This window comes from Ornithorhynchus anatinus, unplaced genomic scaffold (assembly GCF_004115215.2).
Source record: "Ornithorhynchus anatinus isolate Pmale09 unplaced genomic scaffold, mOrnAna1.pri.v4 scaffold_264_arrow_ctg1, whole genome shotgun sequence".
Lineage (NCBI taxonomy): Eukaryota > Metazoa > Chordata > Mammalia > Monotremata > Ornithorhynchidae > Ornithorhynchus > Ornithorhynchus anatinus.
The window spans coordinates 3,928,269-3,952,785 of NW_024396743.1; the positions used below are offsets into that span (position 1 = coordinate 3,928,269).

Genomic DNA, 24,517 nt, shown 5'->3' on the forward strand with positions numbered 1-24,517 from the left:
TCGGGGTGGACGGGGGATCCCCGCAGGGGATTCGCCTCTCAGGCCCCCGTTTTACGGATGAGGTAACTGAGGCCCAGAGAGGTGGAGCGACTCGCCCACGGTCACACAGCGGACGCGTGGCGGAGCCGGGATTAGAACCCAGGTCCCGCCGACTCCCGGGCCCCGCGCTCTATCCGCTTCTCCTGACGGGAGGGGCTTGGGCCTCGAGAGCCCGGGGACCCGTTTCTTCGTCCCGGCTCCGCCGCTCGCCAGCCGGGTGACCTCGGGCCCGTCGCTTCACCGAGCCTCAGTTTCCTTCCTTCTGCAAAATGGGGAACAGATCCCCGTTCTCCCTCCCTGGAGCCCGGAAAGCCCCCGTGCGGGACTGAGGCCGCGTCTGACTCGATGATCTCGCTTAGCACGGAGAAGGCGCTTAACAGACACCGTCGTCATTAGCCCGTTGAGCCGGAACCCCTCGAACCGGAAAATCCCACTCTTCCCTCCCGCTTACGCTGCGGGCCCCGTGTCCGACTTGCTGGCCCTGTAGATATCCCAACTCTCCTCTGCCGTTCCGCTGTCCTCTCCCAAGCGCTTGGGACGGCGCTCGACCAACCCTCTCATTGATTTAGACCCTTGAGGCCCGAATCCCTCCAAACAGGGAAATCCCAGTACCCTCCCCCTGCGACCCGGTCAACTCCCGCTGGAGCCAAAATTCCAGGGTCACCGAAGAGGGAGGGCAAGAGTGGGCTTGCAGTCCTCACACCGCTCTTCATCTCAAGGTCTCTCGTGAACCCTTCCTCAGGGCGGCCGTTGGGGTGAGGCGCGCTCACCGTTTACCCCGAGGAGCGGCAAGACGGCAGCGGACGGAGCACGTGCCTGGGAGTCGGGAGGTCGTGGGTTCTGATCGCGGCTCCGCCCCGCGTCTGCCGGGCGGCCTCGGGCGAGTCGCTTCGCTTCTCGGGGCCTCGGGGCCCTCATCTGGAAAATGGGGATGGAGACCGTGAGCCCCACGGGGGACGGGGACCGCGTCCGACCCGCTTTAGTCGGAGTCGCCCCGGCGCCTAGTACGGTTCCCGGCACATAGCAGGCGCTGAACGGATGCCTTAATTGTTATCGTCACCTGGGGAGTGGACGGGGGCGTCCAGCACAGAGCCCACCCTGCCGGGAGGCCTGGCTGGCGAGGCCCCGTTCCCCCTCTCCTTCAGTCCGCGGGCCTCTGCGTGGAACCGAGGCTGCGCCCGACCTGACTGTCTCGCATCTGGGCTTGGCACGGAGAGAGCGCTTAACAGTTACCACTATTACTAGACTGATGAGCCGGGACCCCTCAAACCGGAAAATCCCAATCCTCCCTCCCCTTGCCCTGGGGGCGGGGATCTCCCCGGTGTTTAGAACAGCGCTCTGCCCAGAGTGAGCGTTCCATAAATCTGATCGGTTGATTTACGGGGGTCCCTTGGGCTCCCCAGGATAGGGCAGAGATGCTGTGGGTTGCCGGGGTTTTCTTTTCCCGGGGTCACCCCAGACTGCCTTGGGGGGGAGGGGGGGGGTGTGTGTGTTTGTGGGTCCCTCAAAACCACAAGGTGCCAAGTCCTACTCCCCCCAGCGCCCCATTTACGGAACCCGCCAAGAGCTCACCGTGTGCCGAGCACTGTGCTGAGCACAGGGGTTGATGGGAGTTAAATCGGGCCTCTGGACCGTAAGCTCGTCCCGGGCAGGGAACGTGCCTGTTTACTGTCGCGTCGTACCGTCCCAAGCGCCTAGCGCAGCGCTCCGCCCACAGTGAGCGCTCAGCACGTTCCCCCGAAGGGTCCGACGCAGTCCCCGTCTCGCATGGGGCTCCCGGACTGAGCAGGAGGGAGAGCGGGGATCGACTCTCCGGAGGACAGAGGAAGAGACCGAGGTCTCGCGAAGTGAAGCGGCTCGCCCGGAGCCCCACAGCGGGGAGGTGGGGTCCCAGACCCTCGGGACCGTCGGCTCCCCGTGGGCTGGCTACCCGTCCACCGCCTCCGATGGATCGTCCTCTCCTAAGCGCCTAGCCCGGTGCTTTTCGTTGTACCGTCCTCTCCCAGGCGCTCAGTTCGGTGCCCCGCACGGAGTAAGCGCTCAAGAAATCCCATCGACTGAGGGACGATGAAGACCGACGGTTCGATCGACTCCCAGGGCCGGGCCCTTCCCGCCAGGCCGCGCTAGGCGGGGTTTCCGGAACTGGGTGCCGGAGGGTGGGGGTGCGAGGTTTCCCGGCTCAGCGTGCCGCGATTTGGCCGGGGAGCTGGGTTGGGGCGGGCGGACTTCTCCCCCGGGGTTCGGTTCGCCGCTCGGACCCGGCCGTTTCCTCCCCGGACCGGGCAAATGGTCCTCCCGCCGGAACGCGGACGTACCCGACCGTGAGAGCCGGCGGGAAGCTCGTTAACTGTAATTAACTCTGCGGACGGCACAAATTATGCCCTCTTCGAATGGCCGCCCAGCCTCCGGGCGCCTGCCCTCCAGCGATCCCGCCTGCCGCGACCCCGCCTCCCCGGCCCCGAGGAGCGGTCGAACCCCAATTCCCCGTGGGCGCCCGGCACCGGGGGCGGGCCCCGGAGCCGCCCCGGCCCCTCAGTCTTTGACGTTGTAGTTCCGGATCTTGGGAATCCCCCGGGAGCTCTGGGCTCTTCTGGGCCGAGGCCGGGGCGGGGGACTTGGGGCCTCGGGCCTGGGCCGGACCCGCACCCTCGTGGCCTCGACGGCGAAGGCCGGCGGAGCCCGGGTCGACTTCTGCCGCCGCCGTTCCTGGCCGCCGCCGCTGACTGTCTGAGGGGAAGGGGTCTCTCCTGCGTAGGAGGGGCGAGAAAAAGAGAGAGGAGGGGGAATTTAATAATAATAATGTTGGTATTTGTTAAGCGCTTACTATGTGCCGAGCACTGTTCTAAGCGCTGGGGTAGACCCAGGGGAATCGGGTTGTCCCACGTGGGGCTCACAGTCTTAATCCCCATTTTACAGATGAGGTAACTGAGGCACCGAGAAGTTAAGTGACTTGCCCAAAGTCACACAGCTGACAAGTGGTAGAGCCGGGGTTCGAACCCATGACCTCTGACTCCAAAGCCCGTGCTCTTTCCAGTGAGCCACGCTGCTTCTTTACCGGGGCCCACGGGACCAAGAGGACGCGCCGGACCGGCCTCGGCCGTGGCAACGGGGTTTCTGAAATCGGCGGGAGGGCCGCGGGGAGACGGCAGGTCGCCCCCGGGGGTACCGCCCCTCGGGGACGCCTTCCTTCCGCTCCCCGGGTTGGAGGCGGAGAAGCTTGGGAATGCGCTTCCCGGGGCTCCTCGACGGACACGGGCGCTGCCCGGCGGGAGTTTCGCTGAGAGAACCCGGGGGGACAAGTGCCACTTTTCCGCTCCGGCTTCAGAGCCCCGGGGGGGCCGGGCGGTCCTGTGGCTGTGTGTTCTTTAAATACCCCCTCAGGGAGGCTGCGGCCTCGGATTCTCTCTCTCTCTCTCTGTCGTTCCTTCGTTCCGTCGAATTTATTAAGCGCTTACCGTGCGCAGGGCACCGTACTCGGCGCTTGGGAGAATAGACGGTGACATTCCCTGCCCACAACGAGCTGACCGTCTAGAGGGGAGGGAGACAGACATCAATACCAATAAATAAAACGAGGGATCTGGACATAGATGACGTGGGCCCGGGAGGGAGGGGGAGAGCGAAGGGGGGCGACGCAGAGGAGGGGAGAAGCGGGGGGGGGGGGTCCGTCCGGGAAGGCCTCCTGGAGGAGGTGGGCCTCGGATAAGGCTTTGAAGCGGGGGGTGGGGGGAGAGTCACCGTCTCTCTCTCCGTCTCCCCCACGCCAACATCTTGAGGCGGGCGACGCCCGCCGGGACGATTTCCTCACGCGAAACTGAAACGGGCCCAGTCCCGGGCCCCTCTCGGAAGTCAAAGGGAGGCAGGCGGCGGTGGGCCCCGGCTGGTTAACGTTCCCCTCGGAGCCCTCGTCCCCCGCGCCCGGGGCCCCCCGCCGCCCGCCCCGGCGGAGCCCGGTCCGGCCAAGGGCCGGAGCCTCCGGTCGGGCGAGACGTCGCGGGACGCCGGCTGAGCGGCGTCCGGGCCAACGAGGAGCCGGAGCGGGCCAGAAGCGTCTCCGCTTTTCTATCGCGAAGGTCAAACGTTGCACCACCTGCGGCCGGCCGGCGTGGCTTCACGCGGCCCAAGTGTGGCCCGGGAAAAGGCCCCATCCCCCACGAAACGCCGACCTTTCCCCCGCTCCTCCCCCCAGGAACCTCCAGCCGCTCGGCTTCCTGCTCCGGCGGGGGTCTCCCTCCGTATTCCGGGGGGATGCGGAGAATCCTAGGATCCGGCGGCAAGTCCCCCTCTAGACTCTGAGCTCGCTGTGGGCGGGGAACGTGTCCGTCCAGCGTTGTAGCGTCCTCTCCCAAGCGCTTAGTACAGCGCCCTGCACACAGTAGGCGCTCAATAAGTACCGTTGATTGCGTGAATGAAAGGGAGAGTTCTAGTCCAGTCCCTTGACTCTTTTCGCCGGAAGGAGAGTCTGCCCTTCTCTAAACAAGCAAACAAATAAAAACTCCAGCGGCTGGAGCGTGGGCCCGGGACTCCCGGGACTCGGGTTCTAATCCCGGCTCCCCCACTGGCCGGCTGGGTGAGACCTCGGTTACGTCGCTTCACTTCTCCGGGCTTCAAAGCGTCCTCGTCTCTAAAATGGGGATAAAACGCGTGTTCCGTTTTCCCGCTTCCCCTCAGACCGCGACCGCAGCCGACCTGATCGACTTGTAGCCGCCCCGGTGCTTGGAACGGTGCCTGACGCACACCGGGTGCTTAACCCGGATCAGTCGTGCCGAGCAGCAGCGTGGCCTAGGGGTTAGAGCCCGGGCCCGGGAGTCAGAAGGTCGTGGATTCTAATCCCAGCTCTGCCGCTTGCCTGCTGTGTGGCCCCGGGCGAGCCACTTCACTTCTCTGTCCTTCGGTTCCCTCGCCTGCAAAATGGGGATGAAGACCGCGAGCCCTCCGCGGGCCGGGGACTGGGACCGACCTGATTTGCTCGGCGCTTAGTACAGTGGTCGGTACACGGTGAGCACTTGACAGATACCGTAATAAAAACAATGACGATAATCATCATCCACAACCTTTCTTAGCGATGGCTCCCAGAGCCTCCCGGCCCTCGAAAAGACTTCTCCCCGTCTCGCCTACATCCTTTCTATGCGGTTTAAGCCGGCTGAGGAAACAGACTGGCTGCTTATAATTGTTTATAACAACCCTTGGTAGATTACGCCCGACGATGATTATTAAGCACCCTCCTCTTCTCCAGTTTAAATAAACCCAGTTTCGTTTAGCGTTTTTCTCACAGGGCTCATTATCCCAACTGGGAATGAGTTCAACCGGGGTTCTCTTCAAACTGCTCCTAGTGGCAATCGGAGGATCGTAAACGGATCCAGTGATTAAGGAAGGGCTGACGGGGCTGAATCGAAAGGCGGCCGGAATTCCCTGGCAGCCGGGGATTCCGCCTCCTTGGGGGCGGAAAATCCGAGGCCCAGGTGGGCCCGGGGAACTGGGCGTGTTGCGGGGGGAATAATAACGTGGGTATTCGTTAAGCGCTTACTATGTGCAGAGCACTGTTCACGTGAGGCTCACTATCTTCATCCCCATTTTCCAGATGAGGTCACGGAGGCCCAGAGAAGTGAAGTGACTCGCCCACGGTCACAGCAGCTGACAAGCGGCAGAGCCGGGAGTCGAACCCGCGACCTCTGACTCCGAGGCCCGGGCTCTTTCCACGGAGCCGCGCTGCTTCCCAAGGTGGGGGGGACCCAAACGGCCAGCCGGGCTTGACCTCGCTCCCGGATGTCAGTGGCGGAGCAGCTCAGGACCGGGAGTCGGGAAAAGCTGGACTCTCTCTGTTTTCGCTCCCCGCTCGGTAGATTTCACCCTCACCGTTCGGATTTAAAGCACGTTTCTGTTAAATCACGGGTTCTACTCCCGCCTCCCTGCCACTTGTCCGCTGGGTGACCTTGGGCAAGTCACTTCACTTCTCTGGGCCTCAGTTACCTCATCTGGAAAATGGGCACGGAGAGCGTACCAGCTAGAGGGCCGCGGAGCCTTTCTGGAAAATTCTAGAACCCCCCCCCCCCCCCCCCCCCCCCCGCCAGCCAGATCTGCAGTCAAATCTCCCTTTCGGATGAGGGAGAATGGGCTCTTTTAAGGACCACCTTAGAGAAAAACAGCACGGTTGAGTGGAAAGAGCACAGGTCTTGGGAGTCAGAGGCCCCGAGTTCTAATCCCAACTCTGCCACTTGCCTGCTGTGTGTGACTAGGACAAGGCCCTTAACCTCCCCGGGCCCCAGTTTCTGCCGAGCAACTGGCATCCTAGGTGCACTTTCAAAGCAGCGAGACGTCCACACGGAGACCGCGTCGGCCCGAGGAGGGTAACGCGGTCGTCTCCCAAACCGCTGAAGGAGGACATTCGTGCATGCCGATATCGAAACGAGGATCTCTCAAGGAAACGGTTCCCGCGGACTATCATCAGAAGAGAGGAGAGATTCGATCTGTCGCTAAATCCTGTGGGTTCCACCTTCACGGGGGGGGGGGGCTACAGTCCACCCTTTCCTCTCCATCCAAGACGCCGCCATGTCGATCCAAGCACTTCTCCCGTCCCACCCGGATTACCCGTCTCAGCCCCCTTGCTGACCTCCCTCCCTCCTGTCCCTCCCCGCTCCAGAACATACTTCGCTCCGCCGCCCGGATCGTCTCTCCACAGAAACGTTGGGGTCACGTTTCCCCGCTCCCCGAGACCCTCCGGGGGTTGCCCATCCGGCTCCGCATCAGCCGGAAACTCCTCACCACTGGCTTGAAAGCGCTCAATCTCCTCGCCCCCTCCCACCTCACCTCGCTCCTCTCCTACCGCAACCCAGCCCGCACACTTCGCTCCTCCGACGCTCGCCTTCTCACCGTTACCTCCGTCTCATCCATCTCACCGCCGACCTCTCGCCCACATCCTGCCTCTGGCCTGGAACGCCCTCCCTCTTCCTCTCCGACAGCGACTCTCCCCCCTTCGAAGCCTTACCGAAGGGACGTCTCCTCCAAGAGGCCTTCCCCGACTAAGTCCTCTTTTCTTTTACTCCCGCTCCCTTCTGCGTCGCCCTGATTCGCTCCCTTTATTCGCCGCCCCCTCGGCCCCACGGCGCTTATGTCCAGATCCATCATTTATTTATACTCATGTCTGTCTCCCCTTCTAGACCGAAAGCTCACTGGGGGGGGGGGGGGGGATGTGTCTGTTTTATCGTTCATACTGTACTCTCCCAAGCGCTCGGCACAATGCTCTGAACGCGGAAAGCGCTTAAGAAGTACGACGGATTGACTGGTCGACTGATGAGAGGCAGTGAGGCCCGGTGGATCGAGCCCGGGCCCGGGAGTCAGAAGGACCTGGGTTCTCCTACCGACTCCGCCGCGTGCCTGCTGGGGACCTCGGACGGGTCATTTCACTTCCCTGGGGCTCGGTTCCCTCGTCTGGAAGACGGGGTTTAAGACTGCGAGGCCCGTGGGGGACAGGGACCGTGTCCAACCCGATTACTCTGTATCAAATAATCATCATTACGGTACTTGTGGAGCGCCTGCTATGTGCGAGGCACCGTTCTAAGCACCGGGGAAGATATAAAGTAATCGGGACGGACACAGTCCCTGTCCCACCCGGGGCTCACGGTCTTAAACCCCGTTTTACACATGAGGTGACGGAAGACCATAAAAAAACCGCCACCATCGACGACAAAACTCATAACGATAACTGCGGTATTTGTTAAGGGGACTCAGCGTGCGGCTTACTGTGTATTTTCCGCGTCGTCCCGACTCGTTCCTTTTGTCGTCCCCCCCCCCCCCGGCTCCCAGCCCCACGGCGCTTATGTCCGTCATTTCATTTCTTTGAATTGATGTCTGTCTCCCCGCCTCTAGACTGTGAGCTCGTGGTGGGCAGGGAACGTCACCGTTTACCGTTGTACTTCCCCGAGCGCTTAGTTCGATGTTCCGGACGGAGCGGCTGCTCGATCAACACGACCGAGTGAACGAATGAGTGAATGGGGCAAGCCCCGGGCTGAGGGCCGAGGCGGATACGAGACGATTAGGCCGGACTCCACTTGCCCAGAGTCACCCGGCAAGCGGATGAGTGTCAGGGCCGCGATCGGAACCCCGGGACCTTCTCTCACAGGACCGCATCTCACAGGACTGTCACCTATGGTGAAGGGCTCTTCGTTCATTCATTCGGGAGTATTTATTGAGCGCCTACTGCGTGCCGAGCTCCCAACTGAGCTCTGGGAAAGTACCATTCAGCAGCAGAGCGAGACGGTCGCGAGGCCCAGAGAAGTGATCTGCTGAAGGCAAAATTATCCCACCATCCTTATCGTCACCCACGCCCGTTTCCCTCCCGGGTTGTTCGGAAGGTTTAACTCCCTCCCCCAAAGCCCCGTCCCACCACCCCCCGCGGATATGGACCCGGCGGGCGGCGGGAAGCAGCGTGGCTTAGCGGATAGGGCACGGGCCTGGGAGTCGGATGGTCCCGGGTTCTAATCCCGGCTCCGACGCGCGTCTGCCGTGTGACGTTCAGGAGGTCCCTTCACTTCTCGGGGCCTCAGTTCCCTCATCTGGAAAATGGGGATTGAGAGCGCGAGCCCCAGGGGAGACAGGGACTGGGCCCAACCCGATTAACTCCTATCTGCCCCAGCGCTCAGAACAGTGCTCGGCACATAGTAGGCGCTTAACAAGCACCGTGATTCTTATCGTTATTATTTTTGTGAAGTCGAGGGAGCCCGCCGATAAATGTTCTGTTTTGAGGCAGGTGGAAGTATTGATTGACCAACTACTTCAAGGCCTCAGCTCAGGGATGACTCATTTTTTTCTTTTTCTTCTCAGTGGAGCAGGTAACGATCTCGCTCTTGCGGACGTTCCTAGCTAAAATTCGGCGCGGGAGAAAACCGCCCCTTCTCCGCCCACCTTTTCTTTCACTCAGGGTACCAGAGGCATTTTCTGAGCACGGGCTGCTCTACGTCACAGTAAGCACTTGGACGAGGATGTCAGGAGCACGACGTTCCCCGCTAGTTATTATTATCACTGCTGCTATTGAGAATAACAATAAATAATGATAAATCTTGGTAGGGATAGAGTAAGCGTCTTCCTCTCGGGATTCTCCATAAAACGGGCTTAGATGTGTCTGCTTCCCAGTCGGTCAATCGACCGGTGGTATTAACAGTAATAATGGTGGTCTTCGTTAAGCGCTTACTACGTGCAGAGCACTGTTCTAAGCGCCGGGGGAGATACAGGGTCATCGGGTCGGCCCGCGTGAGGCTCACGGTCTTCATCCCCATTTTACAGATGAGGTCACTGAGGCGCAGAGAAGTTAAGCGACTCGCCCACAGTCACACAGCTGACAAAGTGGCAGAGCTGGGATTCGAACCCATGACCTCAGACTCCCAAGCCCGGGCTCTTTCCACTGAGCCACGCTGCTTCATTCAGGCACCTACCGTTTGCAGGGGAAGCAGCCCGTCCTGGTGGCTAGAGCCCGGGCCTGGGAGTCAGAAGGGCGCGGGTTCTAATCCGGACTCCGCCACTTGTCTGCCGCGTGACCCTGGGCAGGCCGCTTCCCTTCTCTCTACCTCAGTTACCTGAGCCGTCAAATGGGGGCTAAATCCGGGAGCCCCACGTGGGACTGTAGGCGACCCGATTAAGCCAGCGTCCACCCCGGCGCTTAGAACGCCGCCTGACTCGGAGTAAGCGCTTAACGGATCCCACCGCCGCCGTCGTCATCAGAGAGAGGTTTACAGTCTAGAGGGAAAGAGCGACGGTAACACGGACGCCTAGGGGGCCGCGGACCGGAGGGTGAACGGCTTGGGGGGGGGCGGGGAGAGGGGTTAGTCAGGGGAGGCCTCTTGGAAGAGTGATTTTAGGAGGATTTTTGAAGGTGGAGAGAGCTGGAGGATCCGAGGAGGGACGGGGTTCCCGGCCAGAGGGAGGAGGCGGGCGAGGGCCGGGCGGCCCGACGGACGAGCTCGAGGGGCGGGTTGGCGTTAGGAGAGCGAAGGGTGCGGGCCGGCTCGCGGCAGGAGAGCGGCGGGGTGAGGTTGGAGGGGACGAGGGGAGAGGGGGCTTTAAAGCCGCGGCGGTGAGGCGCCGGGGCTCGATGCGGAGGCCGCCGCCGGAGATTCCCGAGGAGAGGGGAGACGACTCCGTCTCCCTGCCCCTCCCCGCCTCCCCGCCGGTCTGGGGGGTGAGAGGGCCCCGGTCTTGGTTCGTGTTCCCGGGCGAGCTCGGAAAGATCCCGGGCGAGCTCGGAAAGATCCATCGCCGCCGAGGAGTTGCCGTGGGCACCCCTGGGGCTCTGACAGGAATTTCCTGTGTCCAGCCGGTGACAATAACTGCTCCGGGCCGGGCTGGGAGCTTCCAAGCGGCTTCCGCCCTTGGCAGGAAAAAACCCGCAGGGATGAGAGGCCTCCCTCAGGCTTCCCGGGCTTCCCGCCCTCTGAGCGGTCAGTCGGTCATATTCACTGAGCCCTTACGGCGTACAAAGCACTGTACTAAGCGCTAGGGAGAGTCCAGATAACCAGACACGCTCCCTGCCCACACTAAGCTCGCGGTCCAGCGGGGGAGGCGGACGGTGGTATAGATAAATCAGTGGATGACGGACATAGCCATCTGTGCCGCGGGGATGGGAGGGAGGATGAATGAAAGGAGCGAGTCGGGGCGACGCAGAGGGGAGCGGGAGGAGAGGAGGGCGCAGTCAGGGAAGGCTTCTGGGAGGGGGTGGGCCTTCGATAAGGGGAGAGCAATTATCTGCCTCACATGAGGAGGGAGGACGTCCCTGGCCCGAGGTAGGACGCGGGCGACGCGATGGACAAGATCGAGCAACGGGGAGACGGTTGCCATTAGAGCCCTTTAGTGAGCGCTGGGGAGACTACTGTAAAACAAACACATTCCCCGCCCACAAGGAGCTGACAGTCTACAGGGTCCTAGAGCAGTGTCCTTTTTTTATATGATGGTGTTTTTTAAGGGCTTATCACGTGCCAGTCGCTGGGGTGCTTCGCACACAGTAAGCGCTCACCAGATACCGTGATACAATTCGGTTGGACGCAGTCCTCGTCCCCCTGGCTTAATCTTCTCCAGACTGTAAACTCGTCTCTAGACCGTAAGCTCACCGTGGGCAGGGTGCGTGCCTCTTTATCGTCGTACCGTACTCCCCCAAACGCTCAGTACCGTAAGCGCTCGATAAATAACGCTCGGCTGAATGAATCTCAATCCCCTCCGTCCGGATGGGCTAACCGGGGCCCCGAGAAGTGACTCGTCCAAGGTCACGCAGCGGACAAGAGCGTGTGAGAAAGAAGGGGTCGCGATCCCTGGTGCTGCCTCTTCCCCTCCCAGCTGGGGCCAGGATTTTGGATTTCACTCCGGGCTCCGGGCAGGGTCTTTATGGGTGGGTGGGGGGTGGGGAAGGACTAGTCTCGTTGGCCTTCGGGCTAGTGGGTGGAGGGGGACCAGCTGGCCACCTCGGCGACTGACAGCAGGTGTGGCCGGCACCTGGACTTCCTGTCCACCAGGCCCAGAGCCCGAGAGGGAAAGCCCAGTGGGTCTCTGCCTTCGTTCATTCGAGAGTACTTACTGAGCGCTCTCCTAGGGGCACAGCGCCGTACTAAGCGCTTGGAATCCGCTCTCTAAAAACAGCCCGGCCGCCCCGGTGGACGGAGAAGTCGGTAGCATCTCAGCTAGCGGGGCTCTTTCCTGAGGATCTGTCTTTGTGTTTGGTTCCTTCTTTTCTGTTCCCTTTTCACATTCCCTCTCCCGAGGAGGGGAGGGAAGGGGCGGGAGAGACTGTTCCAGCTTGGAAAGGGGCCAGGAGACAAGGGGGGGAGAGAAGAGGAGGAGGAGACGGGGGAGGAGGGGAGGAAGAAGGGGAGTCGGAGTCAGCCCCGGCACCGAACAGGGAGGCCTAAGGGATAGAGCGCAGGCCTAGGGGTCGCGAGGACCTTGGGCCAGTCACTTCACTTCTCCGGGCCTCAGTTACCTCATCTGTTCCTTCAGTCCTATCTATCGAGCGCTTACTGTGTGCAGAGCGCTCGGAAAGTACAATTCGGCCACAGATGGAGCCAGTCCCTACCCAGAGATGAAGACCGTGAGCCCCGTGTGGGACGGGGACGGCGTCCCACCTGATTAACTTGGATTTAACCCAGCGCTTAGTACAGGTGCCCGGCGCGTAATAAGTGCTTAACGCATGCCATTAAAAGAAAAGAGCAGAGAGAAGTGAAGCGGGGCAGCGATAATAGAAATGATGATAATTCCGGCAACGACAGGAGAAAAGCTGGGGGAACGGGGATGGGAGGCTACGTGTTAACGGGGAGTCGATGCAGGGGGTCATTATATGACCTAAGTTAGAGGAGTGCGGACTTTCCGGAGCCGGGAGTGAGAAGCGAGGCGTCCCGGCAGGTCGGGATAGCAACTGTTAGCCTGGTTCCTTATGGATTATTTCCCGGGAAGGGAAAGAAACATGGCAGTAATAGTCTGCCCCGAGGGCCCATGTCCAGAGCGCAGCAAGTCGATCCGGTAAAATCCTCCTTTCTTGAGAAGAGAGGGAGGGCGACGGGGCCTAAAAGCAGGTGGCCTCCGTAACCTTCCTTCCGGGGAAAACGGGGGTCGGGAAATCAGTTCGGCGAGGACGAGGACGATAATGATACTAACGATACCGTCGTCGTCTCGGTGCCTCGGTCTCCCTCCTTTCTTGAGAAGAGAGGGAGGGCGACAGGGAAGGGACTAAAAGCACGTGGCCTTTGTAACCTCCCTTCCAGGGTAGACAGGGGTTGGGAAATCAATTCAGCAAGGACGATAATAATAATAATAATAATACCAACGTCGTCTCTGTACCTCGATCTCGCTTTCTCGCCCCCACCCTGCCCCTGGCCTGGAACTTCCTTCTTCTTCACATGCGACAGTCTCCCCACCTTCAAAGCCATTTTAAAAGCACGTCTCCTCCGAGAAGCCTTCCCCTATTAAGCCCTGTCCTATTGCCCGTGCTCTTTCCACTAGGCCGCACCGCTCCCCGCCTTTTTAAAGCGCTTACTGTGTGGCAGGCACTGTGCTAAGCGCTGGGCCCGAGGTTGGACGCCTCCCACCTGGGACTCACGGTGGTAATCCCCGCTTCAGAGAGGAGGGAACTGAGGCACGGAGGAAGTGAAGTGACTCGCTCAAGGTCACACACAGCAGAGACCTGGCGGACACCCAGGCCAGGACTCTGATGATAACAATAATAACGTTGGTATTTGCGAAGCGCTTACTAGGTGCGGAGCACTGTTCTAAGCGCTGGGGGAGATACAGGGTAATGAGGTGGTCCCACGGGAGGCTCACAGTTAATCCCCGTTTTCCAGATGAGGTCGCCGAGGCCCAGAGAAGTGAAGCGACTCGCCCACAGTCACACAGCCGACAAGCGGCAGAGCCGGGATTCGAACTCATGACCCCTGAAAGCCCGTGCTCTTTCCACTGAGCCACGCTGCTTCTCTAACTGCTCTAACTGCTAGGCTAAGCCGCTTCTCATCCAGGGCCTCTCCCCACCCAAGGCTCACCACCACCCAGGAGGGAGGCCCAGCGGGGTAACACTCGATCGGTCGGATTTATGGAGCGTTTATCGTGTGCAGAACCCTGTACTGAGCGCTTGGGAGAGTACCATATCGCAATAAAACAGGCACATTCCCTGCCCTCAAGGAGTCTGCAGTCTAGAGGGATTGTCTTTGCCTTTCAACAGTTGCCCCGAGGATGTCTGTAGAGATCCAGCCGGGCCGCACGTGCTCGGCCCCTCTGGTGCGGCTAACTTTCTCACCGGGCCTCCGGGCTCCGAACGTACAACCCGCTGACCTTGTATCTACCCCAGCGCTCAGTCCAGTGCCTGGCACATAGTAAGCGCTTAACGGATACCGTTAAAAAAAAAACCCAGACCTCCTGGAGGGCAGGGATGGCACGTTCCAGCTCCGCTGGGTTGTCCTCTCCCAAGAGCTCAGCACGCACAGGGCTCTGCACGCAGTAAGTGCTCAATAAATACCACCGATTGCTCGACTGGCTTCGCACGAGCATTTCGGCACCTCAGAGAGACGGGGAAGGGGAAGTAGCATGGCCTAGCGGCCACAGTCCGGGCCTGGGAGTCAGCAGGTCTAATCTCGGCTCTGCCACTCGACTGCTGCGTGACCTCGGGCAGGTCGCTTCACTTCTCTGGGCCTCAGTTCCCTCCTCTGGAAAATGGAGCTCAAGAGCGTGAGCCCCACGGGGGACGGGGGCTCCGTCCGACCCGATCGGCTTCTATCCAGCCCGGCGCTTAGTGGCAAGAGCCCGGCCTCGGGAGTCAGAGGTCGTGGGTTCTAATCCCCCTTCTCCCACTTGGCAGCTGGGTGCCTTTGGGCGAGTCACTTCGCTTCTCTGGGCCTCGGGTCCCTACTCCGGAAAATGGGGAGGAAGCCCGTGAGCCCTATGTGGGACACCCTGATGACCTTGTATCTCCCCCAGCGCTCAGAACAGTGCTTTGCACATAGTAAGCGCTTAACAAATGCCATCGTCATTATTATTATTACAGTGCCTGCAGTAAGAGCTTAACCAACACCATTATTATTATTATTATTAAGTAACTCTTGCTGCAAGGGGCAGTTTCTACACCTTTCCTGGTTTTAGATGGCGGAGGTTACAAGGTCCGCTCTGCGGTTTCTGAGAGGGGCCCGTTCCAGGGTTAAGCGACCCCGGCGTCCACAGGAAATTCTTCCTTCGGCCTGAACAAACCGTCTCGCAATTTCTCCTCGTTTCCTTGTTTTCCAGCCTCTTAAAAACCTTCCAGGCACTTCTTAGCCCTTCTCGTTTCAGATCAAACATCTCCAGATCCTCTCAGCTCCTCCTGGAACCTACCTTCTCTTTACTGAATTTTTCCGCCCGTCTCTGGGTCTTTTTTTTTTTTAACGGTGTCCATTAAGCGCTGACTATCGGCCAGGCTTTGTACTAAGCACCGGGGTAGAGACAGCTAATCACGTTGGACACGGTCCCTGTCCCACGTAGGGTTTAGGCTCTTAATCCCCATTTTACAGATGGGGTAAAGGAGGCCCGGAGAAGGGAGGCGGATTAGAACCCGGGTCCTTCTGACTCCCAGGCCCGGGCCGAAGCCACCAGGCCGGGCTGCTTCTCCCTAAGGGGGAGTCCAATACGCCAGAGTGGGTCGACGTGTTTTCTTATGTGAAATTCCCCGCCTGGGGCGTCCGATAACGCACACCTAGAGATCCCTCAATCGGCGGCATTTCCCGAGCGCTTAATGCGTACTGGGCGCCTGGCCACGTGAAGCTCTTCCTCTGGAGCGACAGAGATGGAGAGAGGCGCTGTCGGGGAATTGACTCGGCGTTAAAAGCCGAAACGCGTCGGTCTTCCTTAAACCTACGGTTGGGGCAGAACACCGACGATAACCGGGGCGTCTGTTGGGCGCTCACTAGGTGCCGGGAACTGTACTAAGTAGGTACAAGATCATCAGGACAGTTCACGTCCCACGGGGGGCTTCGCCCCCATTTCCCGGCGAGGTAACTGAGGCACAGAGAAGTTCAGTGATCTACCCAGGGTCTCCCAGCAGACGAGCGGCGGAGCCGTTTCCTGTTTCCTGCTGGGCCTCGCCGGCTTCTCGCTCGGAGGCGAGAGGTCGCCAAATGTCCGGGAGGCAGGTGGAGGATTATTATGGTATTTATTAGGTGCTTATTATGACGCCTAGTAATAATAGTCGGGATATCTGTCAAGAGCTTACTATCTGCCAAGCACCGTCCAACGTGTCGGGGAAGCTACAGTTTAAATTATCCCTTCTCCCACTCCCTTCTGCACGGCCCTGACCCGCTCTCTCTCTTCACCCCCCGCGCCACTTACGTCCACATTGGGCATCTACGGATTTCTATTCCCGTCCGTCTCCCCCTCTAGACCGTCAGCTCGTTGTGGGCAGGGAACGTGCCTGGTCACTGTTCTGTTGGACTCTCCCGGGCGCCTAGCGCAGAGCTCCGCCCACAGTAAGCGCTCAATAAATACAACCGAGTGAATGGACGGTCCCCGTCCCACCTGGGGCACACGGTCTAAGCAGGAGGGAGAACAGGGGTCGAATCTCCATTTTAGAGCTGAAGCGGCGTGGTTTAGTGCCAGAGGTCGGGGGTTCTTGTCCCGGCTCCGCCACTTGTCAGCTGCGTGACTTTGGACGAGTCACTTCACTTCTCTGTGCCTCGGTGACCTCATCTGGAAAATGGGCATCAAGACCGTGAGCCCCAAGTGGGACAAACCGATCCCCTCGTATCCCTCCCGGCGCTAAGAACAGTGCCCGGCACGTAGTCAGAGCTTAACAAATACCACCATGATTATTTACCTCAGGTCACCCGGCAGACACACGGCGGAGCCGGGATCAGAACCCAGGTCCTCTGACTCCCAGGCCCGGGCTCTAGCCACCAGGCCGCACCGCTTCTCTCCCTCCCCCGTCGCTCGACAGCGGCTCCGGGACGGGCCCGAGTTCTTCCTTCCGAGGTGGCTCACGCCCGACCCCGCTCTCCCCCGGCGAGGTGCCGGCCTCCGGCCCGCTTCCGCTTGGAGAAGCAGCGCGGCCTAGCCGAGCCCGGAGCACCTGGGTTCTAATCCCGGCTCCGTCGCTCGTCTGCTGGGTGACCTTGGCCGAGTCATTTCGCTTCTTGTTACGCTGTACTATTATCGTGAAACTGTCCCCTCCCAAGCGCTCGGTCCAGCTCTGGGCCCACGGTAGGCGCTCGGTAAATACGACTGACTTCTCTGGGCATCAGTTCCCTCGGCTGTAAAATGGAGATGACGCCACGGGACGGGGACTGTGTCCAACCCGATTTGCTTGTACCCGCCCCCTTCATTCATTCGGTCGTATTTATTGAACGCTTACTGTGTGCGGAGCCCTGTACTGAGCGCTTGGGAAGTACAATACGGCAATGAAGAGAGACAATCCCTGCCCACAACGGGCTCCCGCTCTACAGCGGCGGAGACAGACGTCGATGAGAGGAAAGAGGCATCCGTATAAATAAATAAAATTATAGATATATGCATTTATATAAGTTCTGTGGGGCGGGGGGGGAGGGGAGCAAAGGGAGCGAGTCGGCGTTTAGTCCAGTGCCTGGCACATAGTAAGCGCTTAAGAAATGCCGCAGTTATTATTATTATTATTCCACTGGAGCCGGAGCGAACACGAAAGCCTTTTGTTGCCAACCCAGCCCGTGACATCAGCAGGAATGTGCCCGGCGGCGAGAACAATGCGCGCCGGCTGGGAGCCGGGGAGCCGGTTGGGGGTCGGATCCTCGGCCGGGGGCGACGTCCCGACTGCCCGGCGCGGAGGAAAATAGATGATAGGATCGAGAAGCCCCTTTCCCGTCCTATTATCGCCAAGGGAAGTCAGGTGGGGGATGGCGGGGCTGAAGGCAGGGTACGTTTCTCTCGCTCTCGTGCGTCTCCTCGGCTCTCCGCTCTGAAGGGAATGCGAGAGACCCCCGGGAGAGCGACGGGAAGCGGGGCCCGGTGCGTTTCCGGAACGCGTCTGCGACTGGGAATATTCCCACCTGCCCAGAGAGACGGAGTTTCGCCGGAGTCGCCCGGGGCCCACTGGGGGTCGGAGGACCCGGGTTCTAATCCAGGCTCCGCCGCGTCTGCTGCGTGACCGCGGGCGAGGCGCTTCACCTCTCCGGGCCTCAGTTCCGTCGTCTGCAAAATGGGGATTCAATCCCTGTTCTCCCTCCTGCTTAGACTGTGAGCTCCGTGTGGGAACTGATCAGCTTGTACCCGCCGCAGTGCTCCGTACAGCGCTCGGCGCACAGTAAGCGCTTAATGAATACCACGATTGCTGGTATCGCTATTATTGTTATTTTTACGTGGCACGTAAAGGCCGAAATGGCAACAGACATTTACTCTCCCCGCCTTCCAAGGTTTATCGAAGGCCCATCTCCTCCAAGACGCCTTCCCCGACTAAGCCCTCCTTTCCTCTTCTCCCACTCCCTTCTGTGTCACCGTACTTTCCTCCTTTTTTCACCCTTCCCTCAGCCCCACAGCCCTTAATAATAATCACGGTATTTATTAAGCGCTTACTAGGTGCCAGGCACTAGACTAAGCCCGGGGCGGGGGGGGGGGGGGGAGGCAAGCAAATCGGGTTGGTCTCGGTCCCTGTCCCACACGGGGCTCACGGTCTCGATCCCCAGTTACCAGATGAGGCAACTGAGGCCCAGAGAAGTGAAGCGACTTGCTCGCGGTCACACAGTAGACAAGCGGCGGAGCCGGGATTAGAACCCGTGACCTCCTGATCCCGGGCCCGGCTCTGCCCACTACCCATTTATTAATTTATTTAGCTCAAGGTCCGTCTCCCCCTTTAGACCGTGAGCTCGCTGTGGGCAGGGAATGTGTCTGTTATTATATTGTACTCTCCCACGGGCTTAGTAAAGCGTTTTGCGCCCGGCAAGCGCTCAATAAACACGGCCGAATGAACGAACGAACGAACGAACGAGGCGAAGCGACCTCCCCAAGGTCCCGCAGCCGGGGAGCGGCGGAGCCGGGATGAGGACCCGGGTCTTTCGAGTCCCAGGCCTAGACGCTTTCCGCCAGGCCCCACACTTCTCCCCGATTTGCCCAAACCCCACTCCGAGGCCTCCGTGGGAGGTGCCGGACGGAACGATTCCTTCATTTCAAGGCTCTGCCTCGGGCAGGGCTGACGGGCCGGTTTTCAAGAACTTCCTCGTGAGCCCGGGGTAGGGAGCCAACGGGGAGGAGATTGATTCTCCGCCCCTTCCCCTGCAGAGGAACGGGGACCCCCAGGAGCCCCCCAAACCACACGGAAACGAAGCGCGACAGGTTATTCCTGCCGTCGCTTCGAGTATTCGCTCTGGGTCTTCCCAACTGATTTCGGTCCGATTCCCCTCTCCGCCAGAAGGCAGGCGTTCTTTCAACAGAACAACTTCAGGGGAGAGAGCTAACGTGGATTTATTTGGCCACGTCCTCGGAAGGTTTGAGGGGGTGGGTGGGAAACCGAGAACCGTCCTACTCTCTAATCCTCGAGTGTTTGAAGCAACGGGCGAGAAAGAAAGGGGCGTTCGAGTGGTTTGGGCGGCGGGTTTCAAGCACCGGCACGACGGCCTGGTGGGAAGTTCTTTTCCGTTCTGATTTTTTTTTAATAATGGTTTTCGCTAAACGCTATGTTCCAGGCACCCTACTAAGCGCTGGGGTAGATGCAAGTTAATCGGGTGGGATCCGGTCCCCCGTCCCACGCGGGGCTCACGGGCTCAATCCCCATTTTCCGCGGGAGGGCACCGAGGCCCAGAGAGGTGAAGGGGCTTGTCCGAAGTCACACAGCCGACCGGTGGCGGAGCCGGGATTAGAACCCAGGTCCTTCTGACCCCCAGGGCTGTGCTCCAGCCACTGGGCTACGCTGTTTTTTTTAACCAGGAACGGTGTGGGTTACTGGAAAGAGCCTGGATTCTCTTTCGCCCACCAGCACCACGGCCTTTATGTCCCCGTCTGCAATTTTTTTATTTCTATTCACGTCGGTCTCCCCCTCTAGACTGTAAGCTTCTTGGGGGAAGGAGACGTGTCTGTTATATCGTCCTATTGTACTCTCCCAAACGCTCAGTCCAGTGCTCCGCACCCGATACGCGCCCAATAAAGACGACCGGTCGGCTGACTGAGGAGAAGCGTGGCCCCGGGGGGGAGAAGCTCGGGGCTGGGAGTCAGAGCTCCCGGGTTCTAACCCCAGCTCCATTTCCTCCCCGCTGCGGACCCTTGGACGGATCACTTCGCTTCATTCGTTCAGGGGTGTTTATTGAGCGCTTCTGTGTGCAGAGCACTTCTCCGGGCCTCAGTTTCCTCATCTGTTAAATGGGGATTGAATCCCCGTTCTCTCTCGGACGCCGTGTGTCCGACCTGATTTAACTCCTCTCTCCCCCGGCGCTCAGAATAGGGTAAAATGGGGATTCGATGTCTTTTCTGCCTCCCCAGTGGACCGTGCATGTGTGCGGGGCGGAGGGAGAGGGGGGACACAGGTCGGACACAGTCCATGACCCAAATGGGTCTTAATCCCCATTTTCCAGGTGAGGTCACTGAGGCCCAGAGAAGGGAAACGACTCGGGAGTGAAGCAGCGTGGCCCAGTGGGTAGAGCTCAGGCCCGGGCCTCGGAAGGACCTGGGTTCTAGTCCCGGCTCCACCACCTGTCTGCCCAGGTGACAATAATAATAACTATGTTGGTATCCGCGAAGCGCTTACCATGTGCCGAGCACTGTTCTGAGCTCCGGGGTGGATACAAGGTAATCAGGTTGCCCCACGTGGGGCTCACGGTCTTTTATCCCCATTTTCCAGATGAGGTCACTGAGGCGCCGAGAAGTGACGTGCCTTGCCCAAGGTCACACAGCTGACAGGCGGCGGAGCCGGGATTAGAACCCACGACCTCGGACTTCCAGGCCCGGGCCCCACCCACTGGACCACGCCGCTTCTCCGCCGTCTTCCCGACGGCCTCTCTCCTCTAAGCCCTGGTGGATCCCGGGATAGCGGCAGCCCCTATTTGGCCCGCTGGCCGATCGGCGGGACCCAGCTGCCGTCGGGGTCGGCCGCCGCCCCGTCCGGGCCCTCGATTCGACTAAATCGAATTCAATCAAACCGTTTAGACTGCGAGCCCGTCACTGGGCAGGGATCGTCCCTGTCTGTTGCCGAATCGTCCATTCCAAGCGCTCGGTATGGCGCTCTGCACGTAGAAAGCGCTCGACAAACACGATCGAACAGATGAAACTAGTCGCAGATACCTTCCTTCTCTCCGATAAGCTTTCGCCACGACGGAGTCGGCGGAGGAGCTCATTTGGGCCTCGGGAAATGTTGACAGTGGGACCGGGGCCGCCCGGTTTTAAGCGGTTGGGGTTTAAACCCCTCGTTCTGTCAACACGTGTCAGCTTGTCGAAGGATGGTATCTGTTAGTACGTCGCGTCTCCTCCCTTGTACTCCAGATCCCTCGAGGAGAGGGACTGGATCTCACGGGCCCGGGAGTCGGGAGGACGCGGGTTCTCATCCCGGCTCCGCCACGTGTCTGTCGGGTGACCCCCGGGGAAGGCACTTCACTTCCTCGGGCCTCAGTCGCCTCATCTGGAAAATGGGACTGGAGACCGGGAGTCCCCCCCCCCCCCCGTGGGCCGGGGACTTCCTCGTATCCCCCGCCCCCAGCGCTCAGTACGGTGCCTGGCCCGGAGCAGGCGCTTACCGGAGAGCGGAATTAGTATTATTTTTAAGGTTCGGGCTGGGTTTCCCGCTTCCCTCTTGCTTCTCGCGGGCAAAGCCCCAGCCAGCTGACCACTTCTCCGGCCTCTTCAGCCGCCCTCGAGCATTCCCGGTGGCTCCTTCTCGCTGGGATCGGGCCGATCTTAGCCGCGGGGGGATCGCCGGCCAGGAGGCGGGGATCCGGAGGGGCCCGTCCAAGCGGCTGGGGGCAGCGGGGGCCCGGAGGCTTCCGGGAAAGTCGGGCGGCGGGGAGGGCCGTGACCGGGGAAGGGAGCTGAGGGGGAGATGGGGCAACCGTTTCTCCTCGATGCACGGGGATGCCCTCGCTCTTCGGATGGGTCGGATAAAGAGGCCATTGTGGTTTTGAAGACGGTAAACTACGGGCTCGGTGCCTCGGTAGTATTTTTCCGCTCGCTCTGCCCACCTGACCTTGCCGACCCCCCGCCCGTCCAGCTCGCGCACGCTGACGCCGACCCGCCTTACCTTGCTTTCGTCTTCCCCGTCATCCACCTCCGGCCGGGAACGCCCTCCCCCTTCACGTCCTCTCCCGAGACCTGAATCCGGTCGCTCGGCCCAGAGTAAGCGCCCAGTAAATACGACGGGACGAACGAAGAAATGCTCGCGGTCTACGGGGGGAGACTGTCCCCTCTCCCCAGGGACCGGCCCTGATTTCCACCTACGCGTTCTTCCCCGGCCTTCGGTGCAGTGCTCTGCACAGGGTTAAGCGCTTAAGAAATACCGTTATCTCTACCGCCAACTCTGTCTTGAACCGTACCTTAATACAGTCAGCTCTCCATCAAAACCATCAAAGGATCGACTGAGCGCACGCCGTGTGCGGAGCACCGTACGAGGCGCTTCATTCGATAGTATCTATTGAGCGCTCAGGATGTGCAGAGCACTGTACTGAGCGCTCGGAATGGACAGACCGGTAACAGATAGAGACGGTCCCCGCCCTCTGACGGGCTTACGGTCTAATCGGGTCTGCTCGGGAGAGTACCTAACGGCGGGTAGACGGGATTCCCTCTCCCTCCGTGGCGTCCAGACGGTCGGATCCGAAACTCTAGGGAATTTGGTAGACGCCCCCCCCCCCCCCCCCCATGACACTCACGTCCCCGTCCTTATATCCTGTCGCTTCTCAGGGTCTCAGTTCCCTCATCTGTAAGATGGGGACTGAGACCGTGAGCCCCACACGGGACCGGGTCCGGCCGGATTTGCTCGCGTCCATCCCGGCGTTCGGTACGGTGCCCGGCACCGGGGGGACACACAAGCTGATCGGGTTGGACGCGGACCGCGTCTCATTCCCCGTTCTGCGGGTGAGGAACCGAGGCGCAGTGAGGTGAAGCCTCTTCCCCGAGGCCACACAGCAGACGAGCGGCGGAGCCGGGATCGGAACCCAGGTCCTCCTGACTCTCGGGCCCGGGCCCCATCCACTGGGCCACGGGGCCCCTCCCAGGCGTTCAGTACAGTGCCCTGCAGACGGCAAGCGCCCAACACATCCGACGGACGTCCGACTGAGCTTGGCTAACAGTCGGCTCTCTTCTCTCGACACGGGAACTGTGTCTTAAATCCCCGTCCCGGGCTGGGCCAGGAGGAACGCCTTCTCTCTTCCCCGCGGCTCCGACTCTTCTCCCGCGGCTCTAACTGCTCCTCCTCGGCCTCCTTGACCTCTCCTCTCCCGCCCTGCCGGGTGCGGGGATCCCGGGGCCCTCACCCCTTGAGTTTTTAGACTCCGAGGAACTCCTCCGAAGGAACCGTTCGGCCTATAACCGGGGTATTTATTAAGCGCCTCCCGCGTGCCGAGAGCGGGGGTGTAGAGCCAAGATGATCCGGTTGGACGCGGTCCCGCCCGGGGGCTACCGGGGAGGGAGGCCGGCGATTTCCTACCCGTTTGACGGACGAGGGAACGGAGGCCCGGGGGAGCGGAGCCGTCCTCCCCGCGGCCCGGCGGCGGAGCCGGGACCAGAGGAGCGGCGTGGCCCGGTGGGGAGAGCCCGGGCCGGCGGGGCGGCCCGGGTTCCGATCCCGGCGACCCTGGGCCAGTCGCTTCGCCTCGCCGGGCCTCGGTGACCTCGTCCGGAAGCACGCGGTGAGCGCTCAACAGACGCCGTTCCAAGACGGCCCCGTGAGTCCCGGCGCCAGGGTCTTTCCACCGGGCCGCCCTGCTCCCCGGCGGGTCCGTTCTGCCCGCTTTGACCCCGGGAGCTATCTTGGATCCTCCGTTCCCTTTGAACCCTCGTCTAACCTATTGCCAATCTCTCCGGCTTCTTACTCAACAGTCGCCCCGGATCAGCTGAGAAGCAACCCGGTGCGGCCGGCCAGAGCCCCGGCCTGGGAGTCGGAAGGTCATGGCTTCTGATTTCGGCTCCACCGCTCGTCTGCCGGGTGACCCTGGGCGAGTGGCTTCGCCTCTCTGGCCCTCCGTTACCTCATCTGTCCACAGTGGGGGTCGAAAGAGTGTGAGGCCCACAGGGGACGGGGACCGGGTCCAACCTCCTTCCCCTGTATTTACCCCGGCGCTCGGAACGGTGCTCGGCACGTGATGAGTGCTTAACAGGCGCCACGATTATTATCGTTAGTAGCATCGTTAAGCATCAGTGTCATGGGGCGGGGATTTAGCGGAGGGCAAACGGGCCTTTTGGGGTCTTTAGGACCCTGTTTGGAAACGTGTAGGTCTTGTCAGAGGGCAGCAGCAGCGGGGAGGAAAGATCCTGGGCCCGGGAGTCCGGAGACCCGGGTTCTAATCCTGCCCCGGGCACGATCATGGTATTTATCAAGTGCTTACTACATGTCAAGGACTGTTCTGAGCGCCGGGTAGATACCCGCTAATCAGGTTGGACACAGTCCCCGTCCCACGCGGGGGCTCCCGGTCTTCATCCCCGTTTTCCAGATGAGGAACCGGAGGCCCGGAGAAGTGAAGCGACTGGCCCGGGGACGCAGAGCGGACACGTGGCGGAGCCGGGATGAGAACGCGGCTCCTTCTCCTGGGCGACCCTGGGCGAGTCACCTCACGCCTCTGAGCCTCAGTTTCCTCAACCGCTCAGTGGGGATTCGAATGCCCGCGCTCCTCCTGCCGGACGGGCCGGGAGGCCCGTGTGGGACAGGGACGGCGGCCATCCTGATCAACTACCTCGGGGCAGCTTATCCGATATCCCGGTCCTGATTCTCGGAGATCTCGGGGGGCGGGGGGGGGGGGGCGAGGCGGCCTCTCTCCGCTCCGGTTTACTCTGGCCCCGGAAGCGAGGGGCGGCTTGGAGCGGCGATAGGATCGGGGCTCACTCTCCCCCGGTTCCCCTT

The 24,517-nt window shown here is 60.8% G+C and overlaps 1 protein-coding gene across 2 annotated transcripts in view; it reads right to left on the reverse strand.

Moving 5' to 3' along the window:
- Window positions 1-2,373: 2,373 nt before the first annotated feature.
- The window catches only part of CCDC57 (coiled-coil domain containing 57), a 68,501-nt gene continuing 46,357 nt past the window's right edge, over window positions 2,374-24,517 (reverse strand). The window contains exon 13 of one of the 2 annotated variants that reach the window (XM_029057046.1): window positions 2,374-2,786. In XM_029057046.1, coding sequence (XP_028912879.1) covers window positions 2,393-2,786 — 394 coding nt within the window. In that variant the 3' untranslated portion in view covers window positions 2,374-2,392. The remainder of the gene's footprint in view (window positions 2,787-24,517) is intronic. The other variant, XM_039911044.1, reaches the window with a different exon arrangement.